The 17,124-nt window shown below is 39.5% G+C and overlaps 1 protein-coding gene across 1 annotated transcript; it reads right to left on the reverse strand.

Moving 5' to 3' along the window:
* Positions 1 to 1,970: 1,970 nt before the first annotated feature.
* RAB36 (RAB36, member RAS oncogene family) lies at positions 1,971 to 16,001 on the reverse strand. Its single transcript, XM_009910971.2, has 13 exons — positions 15,849 to 16,001; positions 15,543 to 15,677; positions 13,296 to 13,448; positions 12,466 to 12,554; positions 11,240 to 11,328; positions 8,621 to 8,686; positions 8,056 to 8,157; positions 6,231 to 6,295; positions 5,598 to 5,649; positions 3,680 to 3,761; positions 2,862 to 2,952; positions 2,352 to 2,471; positions 1,971 to 2,145 (listed from the first exon to the last, which is right to left on the reverse strand). Exons 4-13 carry the CDS (start codon positions 12,532 to 12,534, stop codon positions 2,081 to 2,083), a joined length of 801 nt encoding a protein of 266 aa, XP_009909273.2. The 5' UTR covers positions 12,535 to 12,554; positions 13,296 to 13,448; positions 15,543 to 15,677; positions 15,849 to 16,001; the 3' UTR covers positions 1,971 to 2,080.
* Between the last annotated feature and the right edge of the window lie 1,123 nt (positions 16,002 to 17,124).

The following is a 17,124-nucleotide window of genomic DNA, read 5'->3' on the forward strand; positions in this document are numbered from 1 at the left end:
ACTTCTACTGAAGTCTCACACTTGTGCCATGGTTGAGTAGTCATGAGGTCTTGGGTGACAGGTCAGACTTGATGATCCTTGAGGTCTCTTCCAATGTTATTGATTCTATGTCTAGAGTCTTTTCTATTGGGGTTCACTTTTGTGACATCTGCACCATTTCTGGAGAGAATAAGAGGTCTGATGAGTCAGAGGACGGATTCCTGTATGCACACTTCAATTGTAGTGAATAATGACACTAAAAACTGCACCCTCTTTATCTATTAAGGTACTGCAACATCAGAAATTTCAGTCGGAATATCTGAATTTTTGCCAATGCTTTATGCACCCAACAGAGTATTGTTTAATAGGAAACAAATTTCATTAAGGCCATGATGGCAGACACATGCCTGTGATTTGAGACTCGGAACCTTGTGATGAGAGGGCTGAATTCCAGACAGACTGTCCAGCAAATACCCTCTGCTGGTCTGCAAGAGATTGCAAAGCCCTTCCCGGCGGAAACAGAGCCGGTAGTACAGCGACCATAGCGCTCCCTCTTGTGGGAAAGGGGAGCCAGTAGGCTCAAGCTTAACAGTTCCTGAGCTGTCTCATGCTGTTCCTGCAGCATGATCCCACCCGAGAGAAACAGAGGCTCTGTAAGAACGAAAAAACAAACGGTATGACATAAGCATAATCTTTCTAAAGGGAGATAAACGTTATTACTGATTAATCTGTGGCTGAAGCGATGAAATCGTATTTTTGAAGTGCAAACCAGCTCTCTGTGGTACTTCGACGTGGCCAGTGAAGTCCCATCTGGTCTAAATCATTCTGTGAATCCAGAAAAGTGGAAACTCTCCTCAGAATTCAGTAAACAGCAATTTCTTGCTGTGAGAACAGCCTTATGGCTGAGGATGCAAGAAGCTGATCAACCATCTCCACTACCAAATGTAGATCTTGGTACACCTTCAACTTGTCAAATACCCTCAAATGCTCAGAGGGTGCAATAGGGCCTGCACTCACCAGTGTCATACATTGTACTCCCAAGAACAGCCTCCAACTATTAAAAAAAAAAAAAAAAAAAAAAAGAAAGAAAAGGAGCCAGATGTATTTATGAAGCTTGGAATCTGGCTGTTGTACCACAAGATGAGCCTGAACTGGGAACCAGCATGATTCTGAAAGATCTGAATCACATGTCCTATCAGAATATAAATAATAATAATCTAAGTTGTCAAATAGTCACTCAAAAGGCAGAAACATCATTAAAATTTAAAAGGAAGGCTTTTATAGGGAGAAGTGAACATTAGCAGTTGTTTTGCTCGAGAAGCCCATTTAAAGAGGAACTCACTAATACCATAGCTTCTGCTTATTAAGACAAGGAACATTGGTAGTTCCTTGGGAAACATCATTACAGCTGCTCTCTGCCTTTAGACTGCCTTCCAATTCCACTTCTTCCCTTTCTCAGCTGCACATTCCACAAGTTGGCACTGCAACTGTTGCTATGATTACAGTCAGGACTTCAACTGGTATAAAAATCATGTCAGAGACTTCCTGTGTTTAGAGTTAATACAGCTGTTCCAATGCTGTTTTCCACCATATCAAAGTTTCTTCTAAGCCAGTTAAGTTGCTGATAGGATGAATTAACATGCATGAATAAAACACAGATCAGATAGAAACATTTAAGAACTTGCACATTTACATTTATTTTTCTAACAAAGTTAAGTTTCCTTTGTGCTTTCCTAAGCAATTCATCATTTGCAACATGATCCAAGATTCATTTTAGATGCTCAGTTATTAATACTGAGTTCTTCTACGGGAAAGTCTCAGTAGGACTAAACCCCTTGCCCTCCCTCCCCAAACCAACAAAACCCCAAACCTACCAACCAAAAAACAAAATGCAAACAAACACAATCCAAACAAACAAACCATCACAAAAAAAAAAAAAAAAAAGAAGAAAAAAAAGAAAAAAAAAAGAAACCAAAGTGCATTTTCCCCTCTTTCATTTCCTGAAATAAAACTTTCTATTTTTCATTTGGGAGCTTTCATTGTTGCAGGTGCTCTGTGCTGGGCAACAGAGAAGCATGGTGCTTGCAGAAAGAGTTGCCAACTAACAGCAACTCCGGTTAACTTGAGCAGTGCTTTCTGGGGTTCCCATCATACTCTTTTCAAGTTCTGCAGAAAAAAATATAAAAATAATTATAAAATAAAATCAGAGGAAACTACACCATTCAATAGCCACTGCTGAATGAAGTTCTAGTCACTCGGATATGCTAGAACTCAGGCAGTGACATGAATATGCTTGCAGGTGTTTGAAACGGGCTTGAAAACCCTACCCAATATTGCAGACTGTAAACAAGGAAAACACAAACTTAACGTACTGATGAGGTTTCCCGTCCCAATTTGGGCCACATGCCCAGCAGTTTTCCCCAGCTCCTTTATCATGGACTGCTCAAAGGCCAAGGCAGCAACTCGGGAAAAGAACTCTTTGACATTTTCCCCTAGGGAACAGGACAGAAATGATCAACATATGATGAAGGACAGCAAGCACATTTATGAGCAGATGTGTGCTCAACAGTGGGACAGAATAGGCCTCTCCAACAATCTGTCCTCCATTCTGATCACTGCAGAAATAATTTCCCATTTTTTTACTCTGAAATACTGTACCCTGAACTGTCCCTTTATTTTCAGTCAGCAACAGAGAATCTGGTCTGTGGTATAATCTTTTCTCACTGTTTATGTTAAGTAGCAGTGCACATGTGTGTTTATGTAACTACCTATGAGTTAAAGATGCTTAGGCACTGCATAGCAGCAGTGTGGGAATGGGGGAGTAAGGAATTTCAACTTCCACCTTACCATATGCTATTTTTACATCCTTTGCAGTAACTCACCTGTTCTGGCTGAAACCGACCAGTATTCTGCATGCATCTCATTGGCAAAGCGGATGGCATCTAGCTCTGTCCTTTCACACACAGCATCTGACTGAGCAAATGACGTGGAACAACATCAGAGCATACCTGGGCTAGCAGTAACATAGAGGCACTGTTAGCACCTGCACTGTGACACTTTCAGTTTTCACAGTGGCCTGCCTGGCCTTGCCTTAGAACATGCAGTTTCTGGGACTTGTTTTTAGTGAAGGGTACTATACAAAGTATATGAGTGGTACTGTGGAAGCTGGGGAGGGTGGGAAATAAAATGTATCCAAAAGCTGAACAGTGAGAAGCAATTTTGGTTTAAAATCTCTAGAAATTAAATATTGATAGCTAGAGAGAGACAAATACAAGACTCAGAATGGTATAGACTGCATGCATCATATCCTATTCTTCTTCAAATGATGTCACATTCAATTAAGCAAGAATTCTTCCCTGTTTCTGAATAAAGAACAGTCTCTAAATCCCAAACCAACACACCCCTCAAGATCATCAGGTACTCCATTCTTTGCTGCACACAACTTTCCTCTGCCTTTTCAAGTACTTGTACATGGTTGAAAGATGTCATGCAAAGAATAGAAATCGAGATACTTCACTAACTGCCCATCTTTCCTGAAAGCATCTTAATTTGTTCCAAGCATGCTATTCTATTTACCTGTGATCTTTCTTTTGGTTATGATTTTTCCCTCAAGCTCTTTATTCCAGTAACATCATGTACAATTTGTAAAGGATATCACTTGAGGAACTCTGATTTTCCTATCTGCATTCAATTTGCTTACCACCAAATCTTTTTTTGTTCCAACTAGAAAGATGAAACTGGAATCTGGCTCATTCTCCCTCAATGTATCTTCTAGCCACTGTCTGAAATACAAACAGAAATGAGAGGATCAGTCAGAAGCACTGAGGAATATAGGAGAAAGATGGATAACAAGGTCACAAGGAAGGTGAAAGGATAAACTTACATGAGACTATCAAAAGCCCTTTTTCTAGACAGAAAGAGGCCAGGAGCTGTTCTAACTCCTTTGAATACATGCCTTCCACTAGGGAAAAGTTCAAACATGCCCAGTGCACAGTGTAAATTCAATAATTACTTTAGTACCCAGAAAGGATATTTATCAGTATAATGGAAGGGGCAAAGTTCTGATCGAGAGAAGAAAACAAAAAGCAGAGAAAAAGATTTTAACAACACAACAGATTAGATGCAAAAGGGAATGAAGAATGAAATAATCTATTCAGAATTATAAAACAGCTCCCTGTGAAGGCTGCATGATTCTTGTCTCATAAGCTTTTACATATTTTTGTTACTCTGGCAATCAAGTTCCTCTTGAGTCATCCAACAAAAGTAAAGGAGGGAAGGGAGTGTGTGCGTGTGTGGGAAATCAGGTTCACAGGCTTCAATTATTTTCAGCCAAGCAAAGACACTAATATATATATTATTTTACAAAGTCCTATGTAAATGAGCTAAGTACCATAGCAGTAGTCTAAGGAAATAGTCTAAAGGCAGAGTATGGGTTGTAACGGAACATGTCCCTGCATTGTAGTCTCAACAGCATGTTAGAAATACACATGCTCTGAGCTATGTGCATCATAGCCCGGGGGGCTTTGCGGCCTGCACTGAAAGTAGAACAATTGCTCCTAACAATTACTGTGCTGTTATGACCAAACTATTAAAAGTATCTGAAGCAGTAAGTTTAGCTACATATACTCTCCTCTTTTTGACAGCCTATCTCACAACAGAAAGGAAGTCATTTCAGGCTGGGAACTGCACCTAGAAAATGAGAGGCTCTTGAGACATTATGCATGAGATGTATTTCATCATTTTCACCATTATATCAGATGCCAGCCTCTTACTCTGTTTACAGCAAATGGAGGGGAAAAGGGATGGTTTTGGGATGCACTTCACCTCTTTTTGCATATCTAGTTTTGGAAGGATCAAGCCCTTGCTGAAGTGCCTTTTCTCTCCTTTAGTATAACAGAAGTCAAGGGTTAGGCCACACCTTGAGTACTGTGTCCAGTTCTGGCCCCTCAGTTTAGGAAAGATGTTGAGTTGCTAGAACATGTCCAGAGAAGGGCAACAAAGCTGGTGAGGGGTTTGGAGCACAAGCCCTACGAGGAGAGGCTGAGGGAGCTGGGATTGCTTAGCCTGGAGAACAGGAGGCTCAGAGGAGACCTTATGGCTGTCTACCACACCTGAAGGGAGGTTGTAGCCAGGTGGGGGTTGGCAACGAGAACAGAACTAGAAGACACAGTCTCAAGCTGTGCTAGGGGAGGTTTAGGCTGGATGTTAGGAAGAATTTCTTCATAGAAAGAGTGATTGGCCATTGGAAAGGGCTGCGGTGGAGTCCTCATCACTGGAGGTGTTTAAGAAGAGACTGGATGGGGCACTTGGTGCCATGGTTTAGTTGATTAGATGGTGTTGGGTGATAGGTTGGACTTGATGATCTTGAAGGTCTTTTCCAACCTGGTTAGTTCTGTTCTATGGGTAAGTACTTCACATGTCTGCTCTGCATTTTCTTCAAAAAAACCCCACCCTACATAAACCAAACAAGTGACTGTCATTCTTCATTTCCTAGCTCAACAGAAAATACACTCACAATCCAGCAAGTTCTCAGCAAGTACAGGCTATCCAAGGCAATTAAACCATAAAAGCTTACATTGTAAAAGATTTAAAGGCTAAGCCAAAATACAGAAACCTACTTGGTGTGATCCAAAGTCTGGATATCAGCCAGATCAAACACTGTTATTATAACTGCAATTAAAAAAACATAAAAATATTAAGTTAGAGATAGTGCAGCAGAAGTCTCTCCAACTCATCTTATTAAACAAAGAGAATGTTTACACAAATTGCAAGAGCAGATTTAACGTAGAAAAGATGGAAAACTACCCATTAGTTCGTTCCTCTTCCTTCTCTAGCACCCACTAAGACCGAAGTCATCAGGCATCAGCCTTATTTACCTGTAGTCTGCAGCCTATTGTGCTGTTACTCCTATTTTTTGGGATCACTTTAATTCCTGCAGAAATTCTCTTACCAAAAGGAATGCCAGAAGTATCCACTTCTAACTTCAGCAATAATCTTACCCCAAAACCAAATTCTTTTCCACCTTGACATAAAAGCCAATTTTTATCACTGCATCATCAGAACATTCAGAGCTTGCAGATGTGACAAAGTATTAATTCATGAGAATTTTAGTCCCTTCTCTCCAATAATGGACAAGCCATTCCACCACACTGTGTCTACAGGTTGCTTTCCAAGGAGCATATATGCATATACATTTCTGTATGAAGTACAACCTCCTGTCACAGCCAGGATCAAATTAATATTGTTCTCACCCTCTGCTCCTCGGTAGTAAGCAGATGCAATGCACTTGAACTTTTCCTGACCTGCTGTGTCCCATCTGTGCAATGGAGGGAAAACAGAAATTTCAGGTTAATGAAACGCTGTGTAACCAGAGCAAACATGCTAATGAAGCAGCAGACTGGTACAAGTTGGAAAAGAATGTGATACTAGAGAAGTGTTACCATCTGGAACATGTTATTCATTAACTACTGACAGAAAGACAGCAAAGCTCTATTATTTAATGTAGACATTTTAACTCTGGTTCTATCATTATTATTTTTTTCCTTTTTTTAATACTGGTTGTTTTGCCTATAGTTCAAATGTTTGTATGCTGCATGGTAACACACTTTTCTTAAAACATTTTTGCCTCATCCATGCCACTTGCATGTATGTCTAGGGAAATCCAATTCTGAACATTTTCTGTGCTAATGCTAGCTAAATCATAGGTTAGTTCACGTTAGAATCTTACAACTGCTAGATACGGTATCTGTCCATACAGAGCTCAGTTAACCAGGTTCTAATGACACCACTGAAGAAAATCAAGACAGTGCTGCTTGATTAGTCAACATGATATGCAGTCCTCTTAACTACTGCCAGCACTGCAGAGGTTTGGGTTTTTGTTATAGCCTAATAGTGCCAGCCCTGGATACTTGCATATTCATCTTGTATGGAAATCTCCCAGCAAAAGGGGGCACTAGTGCTTATCACATGAAAATGTTCTACTCAGACCCTGAAGATCCTGCAGATAAAGCAACCTGACATTTGGTAGCTCATGAACCTTCTTGCTTCAGCAGGTGAAATACTGATGTTTCAGTCAAGATTTTAGAGAGACTCAAGTTTCAAAGGCTTGGCAGAATAGTCAAAAAAACAATGGCACTGAAATCAGTGGGAACTGGATTTCTAATGATTCTTCAATAAATCCCATTAGATATATATTGACATCAGGGATATCTCAGAAAAAAATGTGTCATAAGTGACAATGTTTTTAAGATTCATGCACTAAAATGCTTAGTGCAAAGTACCTTATTTCTGCTCTAGGTCACACTACAGCATAGATGATTCCCACCTGGATGCATTCCTGTGTGATCTGGTATAGGTGATCCTGCTCTGGCAGGGGGAGTTGAACTACATGATCTTTCAAGGTCTCGTGCAGCCCCTAACATTCTGTGATTCAACAATACCCCCTACAGAACAGTACTGATAACCATGAAAAATGCCAAAGGGCATACATCAGTAGAACCAAAGCAGATGAGAGAAGACCAAGATTCCCACTAGTTTCCTAACCAAGCTAAAAAAAAAAAAAAATCAAATCAAGATTTTAGGTTCACATTCTAACAAAAGCACTCCAGTTTTTCTATGATTTGGAGAAAATCACTTAGTCCCTAATTAAGAAATGCTGAAATCACTGGACTATTAATTTCAATGGCTGCAGAAATAGAATTCCCAGGCAAGCCCAATTCAGTGCAACTCAAATGACAGAATAGTGTAATAGCAGAACTGGAGAAAGTCTGTGGCAAAAGCTTCTACTTCTCTTCCAAGAAAATGGAGTAAAACAAAGCAGAACTTCACTGAAACTGTGCGAGACATCCAAGATGAATTTTCAGGGCAGACTTGCAACATTTTTAGTGATAAGTAATCCAGGATAGTTGCACTGTTACTAAAACTGCAACTCCAGGTACAGAATCTGGGTTTCAGATTCCATTATTCTTTGTGCAACGTTATGTTTTCTTTAAAATCTCTATTCCACTAGCACACAGCAATTCAGGCTCTGCTGAGGCTGTACTCTGTGCAATGCTTAGCCATGCTGTTTCATCTTACATCTGGAGATTAAAGGGAATTCCCATTATTTCAAAACGTTCCATTTCAAAATCCACACCAATGGTGGCCTTGTAGTCCCGGTCAAAATTATCTTTACAAAATCTGCAATTAAAAAAAAAAATAATAAATATTAAAGACTAGTAACACCCAGCCACAAAACTAACACTATCTCAGGTAAGTTAGGAAGAAAAGAATTAAGTAACTGTGTAGTGGCTCAATATTGCAGAAGCATATATAAATTGAAAAAAGAAAATACAATATAGCAAACAAGAAAGCAGAGACATCTAGGAAGCTCTAGGGATGAGATGAGAATCACAATGAACTTTCCTTTGACTACCAAGGAAGATACAGATACAGTCTTAGTTACAAGGCAATGTGTCCTGGGTGATAAATAATGACCCAAGTGATAAATCAGTGAGGTTAAAAATTTAGCATATCTACCTAAGAACATGGAAGGAAAAACAGTAACAACCACCACCAACCACCATCATGAACAGACAGGGAGATATTATAACATTTATTTGATAAACAGCACAATCAAAGCACATGTTGAGATACACTGTACCTGTTGATAAGGCTGGTTTTCCCAACATACAGGTCTCCTACCACAACCACTTTGGCTACTTTCAGCCTGTTATAAATGTTTGAAAACACAACATGTTTGTAGTAGCAATTTCAATATTCTCTCTCTTTAAAAATACTGGTTTAGGTCCTTAAATTTCAAGTGATGAGCATGTGTACCTATGACTCCAAATGACCTAAATACCACAGTACTGCAGGATAAGAGTCTTAAATTGTAAGGAAGAAAAAGGTGGTCACCAAAAAAAAATAAATTCAAACCCGTCTGGAGCAGAAAGTTCTTCCTCTGCATATTTTTTGTTAAATATAATCCAAGTGGGACATAAATTCTGTTTTATTAAAATTGCTTTGACTTCAAGTATATACATCTGGCAGTATATACATCTGGCAGTTTGCACATAAGACCACACAGTGTCTGTGTCTGTTTCATAAACGTTAACCACAAATTTCTCATTGACTTTAATAGCACAGATCAAGTCCTAACTGCAGAAACAAGAAATTGCTGACAATAAAATAACCCACTTGCAGAGTTTGTCTCAGGTAAAAAAAAAACCAAAAACCAAAACCAAAACAAAACCACATGGTTAGAGCCAATATATTTTGGAATAATATTAATCTGAATCTGGCTTCATGCAAGTAATCCTCTTTGCTCTGGGTCCTCCCACAGGATGCAGCAGATGGGCTTAAGGTGACTCAGACTGTATTCATAAAATTGAAATGTATTCTATCCTTTAGGAGACACAGGTAGAGAGGTGAATAGAAGTGTTCCATGCACATGCTACAAAAATGGCTTAGGAAATTTGGTGCTCTTTTCTGTCAAGGAATACTTTTTAAAGGAAGGCATTAATCTTCTACTGAATACTATTTCCGTTTATATCAAGGTTCTATGTGATGCTGATTTGAAGTTATCTATTCTAAAAAATCCAAATCTTGACTGGTAAAGAGCCTAATATTAACAACAACAAAAAAAAAAGGCAGCAGCATTTGGTGTGCTAGTCAATACTGTTAGTGATAAAATATTGAATACAATCAACATCCTTAAGGAAAAAGCCGAAACGTTAGTGAAGTGATGGTTTGGAAGTGTTCATATTGGGGGGAAAAACAACCAAATTTCTCTAGATTAGACAATTTAACACATTGATGAAATATCAATAGACTCTTAAATGCAGCCATTAGCTACTGAATTTCTCTGACTATTTTTCTAACTGACAAAGAGATATTCCATTACTTGGGGTATTGGCAACAGAAGATAATGTTTATTCTTGTCAAGCTTTGCAATTACTCTACAAAACACTCAGTTGCCTACTCCTTCTACCCCAATCCCATCAAAAAAAAAAAAAGACCTAACAATAATCATATCTAGAGAGCAGTGACAAGAAAGTAATTTTATTTACAAAGCCCCAAAGTAAAGCTTTTCAGCTACACTCTGTTACTAGAGCAAATTAACTGGAGAGTTGGTTTGCTCTGGAAATAAAAAGAACAAATACTTGTTTATGGAGGGGGGAAAAACCCCTCAATCCACTAAAGCATGTCTTACTAACAAAATTGTCCAGACACTTCTGACAAATCTATGTGAAACTAGACAGTGACTGTGCTTCTAAAAAACAATAAACTCACTGATGCCTCTTCAATTTCTTTTTTGTTTTGTTTATCTTGACTCCTTAGTGAAATGAACACAAAGTTGCATTTAAAGATGGGTATTATGACTAATCTCATGGCTAGTAACAACTCTACATTTGAAAGAATAGTGAGCTACTTGTCTTCATTGAAGCTCCACTTCACACTGGAACACAGAAGCATTAATCACTAAAACATACATACATTTAATTGAATGGTGGTGATTTCTAACACACTTTAGCTTTCTTACCTTGCTTCAGGAATTAAATCAGTACTAATAACAGTTCTGAGAGAGAGATGATGTGAAAAATCAAACTAATTAAAAGATTATTACTAGGGCATAAAGTGGTTTATTTGGATTTTTCAGTGATATATATTTATCAGAATTTCGGCGCAGTTTTGAGGAAACACTAAAAGAGAACTTCTTAGCATGTATACTTCTAAAAGACTAAAGGTAAATTCTTACATGCTCTAAGCAACTTAGAACAGCGGTATGTTTATTTTCCTCAAAGCATTTATTAGCTGTTCATTTAGAATACCAGCAGAGAATACAGCAAGGCTGGATCTGCCTGATTCCATCTGACTGCTCTAAAATTTGTTTGCCATGCTGACTTGTATGTGCAAAATTCAACACATTTTAAACAGTCAATTAATCTCTTGAACTAAGAGCTAAGTTCAAAATTGCAGCCATTTGTTGGTAAACAACTCTCAATGCTACTTATGTCAGTAGAAAAAGTATCTTTGACACTTGTGTGAAGAGGAGGCACTTTATTCATAGATCACAGAATAGTAGGGGTTGGAAGTGCCCTCAGGTCACTGTCAAAAAGGTCAAAAAAATGCCATCCGCACAAGCTTAGCTGCCAGCTGCTTTGAAACGTATGGGAGTAAGGAAGATGAGGAAGGAGAGAGGAAAAGTCTAGGAAGGAACCAGGTTATAAAGAATTTAAAATACTTTCTTCATTGCATATTTGGTTTATTACAAACTTACCCTGCTGTTCCAGCGCTCTGCTGACAAGCAGCCCTGACCTGGGCATGGAAGTGCTCTTTGAACTGCAGACAGGCCTCAGGTGTATACCACTGAAGGCAGGAGAGAACAGTTACTGGGATAAACTGGCTACTTTGCAGAAGTCCAATGAGCAAGGAAAAAAAATAGCTAAGAAGATTAATTCAAAGAGTTTGTCAGGCACAGGGACAGTCTGGCATAAGAAAAGCAATTGCTTGGGTGACAGTGCAGTAAGACTTCCAGCCAGCCATGTCACTGAAAACTCCTTTGCACGGCCCCCTCACTCAACTACCTTGCTGAGTGGCAGTGTCCCAGCACTAGCTACATTTCCACACTCACATTTGTTCATCATTCTGTACAATACTAAGTACCTTAAATTATCCCAGTGCCCACAAGGGACACATCAGACAAACACGGGTGGGAGCACATCACCAGCAAGTCATTATTTCTATGAAGCCTTTTGGATCTCTTATGAGGTGAAGCACTGTTTTTATTAGTTAAAAATGAAGAAAATGTACATTACCTTCTATTTGCTTCAAATTGGTTGATAGTTTTCAGCAAGTTAAAAGCAAAATATACAGCTGAGATCAAGCATGGCAAAAATGCTAACTCCCTTAAAAAGATCTTTTGAACAACTGAAAAAACAGAATGGCAATTCATTGTCCTTCCCTGTCTTTAACTTCTTCCATTATACTTGAAGTACAAAACTCTTTGGGGATCTCAGTGATCTCTTCTGCCTGTGTTTCTACAGTGCCTACTGCATTTGATCTACCATATGACTAAGGGTGCTACAAACAGAAAATTACAACTGCCTCCAATTCTTCAACCAAAACCTCCACAAAGATCTAATTAGACTCTTTGCATATTTAATATGAGCTACAGTTCTTATTACCCCTTGGTGTAGGAACTCTTTAAGCATGTAATTATTAATGTTTGGCTGAAATAAGATAGATATTGTAAGGGAACAATTTTGTGGCAACAGTAATTTTCTGTAAAAGTTAAAAGAAGAAATAAAGATTGTTATTAAAGATATCAGTATTAGATAGGAACATGAGGTCACATTCATATTTGTAAGAAATCCTTAAATAGTTGGTAATTCTAGCAGAAGACAAAATATGTACATTAAATTAAAATACTAATTAGCACAAGGGAAAGATAGCTCAGTGTGGCAGGTGCTATGTACTGTAACCAGAAGGATAAAGAATGCTTACCTTGGGAAACTGGGAGATTACTCTGTACCTACTCACTGGGGGAACCAGATGCATTAGGCTGGACTTCATCCTCCAAATTCAATTAAACTCTACTAGACAGGAAATATGTAAAGAGAAACAGATTATTCTATGTAAAGAGAGTTTTCTACATAAAGAGAAACAGAGTATTCAGGAATTGCCTCAAAAGAGGGAAAACATGGTTAAAAAAAAACCCACCTAACAGATTTTACAGACTCATCATCTTTTTTCCCTTTCAGTACTATTGGCAGTTCTTTATTTGTGTTAAAAGGGACCACTTCAGTGTGGATAGCTGCAGTAGCCAACAGTGGTTTTCTGAAACTACCAGGCCCCAACACTAATTCTGTGGGAGGGCAGAGAACTCTTCACTTAATTCAACCTAAGTGCTTGCCGTTTAACCCTGAAAGGATTTTGCAGTGTTTAATTTACAAATCCTGCCCATCATTGAAATGCCTCTGCCCTAAGCACGTTAATAAATGCCAGGGGATACCAGATTTCATTTGGTCAGAAGAAGAAAGGAGAACAGATTAAGCTGCCACATTTCTTGGCACAAGATCAGACTTTCATCCAAGATCAGCTCAGAAAGAACAAAATCAGTAGAAAGTCTGACTTGGAAAATGAATAATGTTCACATGAAAATCACAAATGCATTTAGATATCCCACTTGAGACATATCAATTTGGTTATGCAATGAAACCTCGTGGGTTGTTGCGGGAGGGGACCCTTAATAGGATACCAATTTCTTATGGCATTCAAAAGAATGTTTCTAGCAAGAACATTCATCATGTAGCAAAGTTTAAGGAAGGACTCACCGTGCAGCAGCTGATGCGGCAGGATTCCAGCCACACAAACAGCTCAGTCTGCTGCTGCGTGACAGTAGCAACAGGCTTGCAACACTTCCCTTCCTCCTCTTCTCTTACAGATTGGGAAGGCAGGGTTGGAGTAATTCAGCTACACATAGGGCCCTAGTTTTAAAAGAACAAACTGGTTTTAGCGACCATATAGATTCCTTTGATCAGAACTGCTCCTTAAAAAACAAATGGTCCCGAAGTCCTGTTCCATTTTCTGCAAATATAGTCTGTATATGTGGATACAGAGAGCAGGATTAAGCCAGCAGAGGAATGGAGTGGGGAACCGTTCCAGTGCTAATATTAAGCATAGTAGCAATTATAAAGAAACTCCTAAGGGATTTTTTCAGAATTTCATCTCAGCTTAAGAGTCAGAATGTGCATGCCAGTAATGAGACATTCTGAATTATATAAATGTCTTTCTAGTCATTAGCAATCTTGCTTTCTAAGGCACTGAACACTAAAGACAAGGAATAAGAAATCACAGAGCTCTTTTGTATTGCCTAAGTAATGTTAATCACCTCCTTAGTTTAGACAGCATTTAGTATGATAGGCTGTAATTTAAGATGCTAAAAGATGTTGCTATTTATTTCATTAGGATTTACATTTCCAAATTTCAGGACAAAAGAAGGCTCTCACATTCTAGCAGTCATACTTTGATAGTGCTGAAATGAGCTTGGACCTCTTAACATCCAGGAGACAAGCCTCTCCCATTCCCACAGCTGACTAAGAATGTTAAAGGGCTAATTAATGTGGACAGTGGACTAGTAATTTCAAACAATAAGAAAAAAAAAATACAGTTGTGTTTTATAACCCCACACTAAGAATAATGCTCAACAAAATCACCAGTGCATTACTTAATGTTTTATTCTCTTTTGTGAGAAATAGCTTTTAAATCACTCCAGACATTGAAGTGATCCCAACCATACTGAAAACAGCCACTTCCCCTCAAGGAATCCAAATTTGCAGCTGATGGGTTACTCACCAAAAAGACACTATTGTATTTATTTATTATCATATGCACAGTTCTATTTATCATGCTACTTGTGACTGTATAAATCTAAAGGGATCCAGACCCCTTTTTGGTGTGCTTCTGCCATTTTGGCAGATTGGTACTACTTTATGGCAGTGTTAACATCTTAAAATAATAGTTCTGAAAATACAAGAAAAACCCTGCCAGTTTCAAGCACTAACTTGCTTCCTCCATATTCTCCTAGTTCTAGTTCAACACCTCCTAAGCATGGAAAACTCTGTTATGTGTACTTATGCTGACTCACTCTCATCTTCTAGAGCTCTTTCACAAATGAAGCTACCAAAAAATTTTAAAAAAATATTCAACAACCCCAGTGACTCCAAAGTATGGGAGGGACCAAGGCAAACAGAAACAATTTTAAATTGAGAGGCCATCTTCACTTACATTTCTTGAATCTCTCACACGCATGAACATAACCCAAATAGCCACCAAATTAGTCACACCTTCAGAAGACCAACAATTTAAGAAATACAAAGCTGCTAAAAATACTGAGATTGACTGGTGCTGAGATTCAGATTTACTCTTTTAACAGAGGTGAAGGGGATTCAGTCACCAAGGAGGACTGGAAATAAAGTGTTTGCATGGCATCACAATCCCCCTTCCAGCAATGTTCCAGGAACAGCATCACCAGCAGATTCTGTGCACTGCAAGTATTTGAGGAAGGCCTTTAGAAGCTCTACATAAAATAAGGTAACATCATGACCACTGACCACAAGTATTCCAGGCTACAGTGTAGGACAAGACAAAACAACTCATACCAAAAGGACAGGAGCAGAGTTAACACTGCAGGACAAGAGAAGTCTCTGGTCTCCTTTCCCTTCTACATTAAGAAAAGTTTGCACTCTTCCTGTTGAAATAGGGTGAAAATTCACAAATTTATAGTTAACAAAGTGTAATCTAATTCAGGAAAACAATCTCTGCTTCAAATAATCTGCTCTAAAATGTTGCAGAAAAAAAACTTTCCATTCCAGAAAATATTCTCTAAAGTAGCAATTTTTCTTTTTATGGATTCTGAAGATCCACAAACCAGAATCTGTTCTTGTGTTGCATTTTAATCTGGCTGATCTGAAATACTTTGGCCCTGAAAAATCCAGTTTAAGAACTTTGATTATTGTAATTGTTACTCAAACATAATGAAAAACATCTCCATGACTTCTCTATTTGCACAGAGAACTAACCTTTTACAGAAGAGGTTGGTCACAGTTGGTTTTCTCCCGATGCCAGATGACAATTGACAAGTCAGGGCTGTGCCAATAGCACTGCGGTGGTAATGTTGGCCTCTGAACACCACTGTGCCTTTTAGCAGAATCATACTGAAAAAGATGGCCACATCTTGAATACAGTTACATGAAACTACATCATGATAAGGAAACCCTTACCACACGTTTTAGCCGTTTATAGTGACAGTCCAGAGAGGACCAGGAAGGGAAACCTAGTCTAGAACTACTGCACTCCTTTCACCCACTGCACCTCAAGGCACTCACCTGCTAGATCTCTGTCATTAACTCCACCACCATTTTGTTCAATTTTTAATCTTCTGCAATTTCGTTTAACAGAAATGACTTTAAAAACAGAGGGTGATAAGAAAGCCTCCCCTCCCTGATTTAGCAGAGAAAAGAGGTAAAGCGGCCTGCAAGCCGCGGGGCGGTTTCCCCGTCCCCCGGCACGCTCCCGCCCGAGGGGCTGCGCCTCAGTTCTCCCGCCCGAGGGGCTGCGCCTCAGTTCTCCCGCCCGAGGGGCTCCACAGCAACGCCCCGCGCCCGCAGCGGCTCCAGCTTCCAATTCATGAACTGCGATGTTAACGCTGATCCCTCACACCAGCCACGCTAAACGCGGTACTTACGCTGTTGACGCAGAGCCGGACTCAGTCTGCTTGGCTGCGTAGCTTTTATTCACGGAACGGTGCGTACGCAAAGAGCGGGTTGCTGTGGCAACGAGAGCACGCGGACGCGAGTTGCGGAGCGCCAGAGGCTGAGGCGGCGGCGCGCTGGCGGGACAGGGCGCCTGTGATCGATCCTCTCGCTTTTGTTTGGAAGAGAGAAGGGTAGTTGTAACTTCGCAGCTTCGAGCAGTTCTCAGTATCGGAGGTTGTGTGCGCTACTGTCAGCCGAGCCGGTTTCCCTATTGAGGGAAGGGGCAGGTCAGCCATGGCCCTTCCAAACCTTAACGACTCTGAGGGCAGGTTTAAATTAGAGCCCTTTCAAGTAGTCCGTTAGGTTGCTGGGGGTTTTTAGTTGTTTGGTTGTTGTTTTGGTTTGTTTGTTTGTGTTGGTGGGTCTTTTTTTCTTTAGGGGGTGTGCGTTTGTTTGGGGTTTTGTTTGTGGATTTCCTTTGGGTTTGGCGTTTTCTTTGTTTCTGCCCCTTCACTGGTTTGGGACATCAGACTACTTCACCAAAACCCTTTGAAAAACATTACCTAACATTACCTCCTTAACCCTGCAATTTTCAGTTATTTCTCTATCACTCACCTTTTTTTTTTTTTTTTTCTCTTTTTTTTTTTTTACAGCCTTCAGTAGAGAATTAAACCCACTAAGACAGTTCAGCTGATGACCAGACATCATTGCTGATGACCACAAACTATTCCAGCCTCTTTTCATAGCTTCCTGACAATGAATGTGTGCTAAAATAGCTCCTCTTGGACACAGAGCACTATTTAAAGTCAACAGTTGGCTTTTTGCTGTACTATCTGCCCAATCACCAGCTACAGGCCTTTTGGAGCATTTCTAGAGATAGCGAGTATCCTTCCCAGGAAGATTTGGG

Source organism: Dryobates pubescens, chromosome 25 (assembly GCF_014839835.1).
Source record: "Dryobates pubescens isolate bDryPub1 chromosome 25, bDryPub1.pri, whole genome shotgun sequence".
Lineage (NCBI taxonomy): Eukaryota > Metazoa > Chordata > Aves > Piciformes > Picidae > Dryobates > Dryobates pubescens.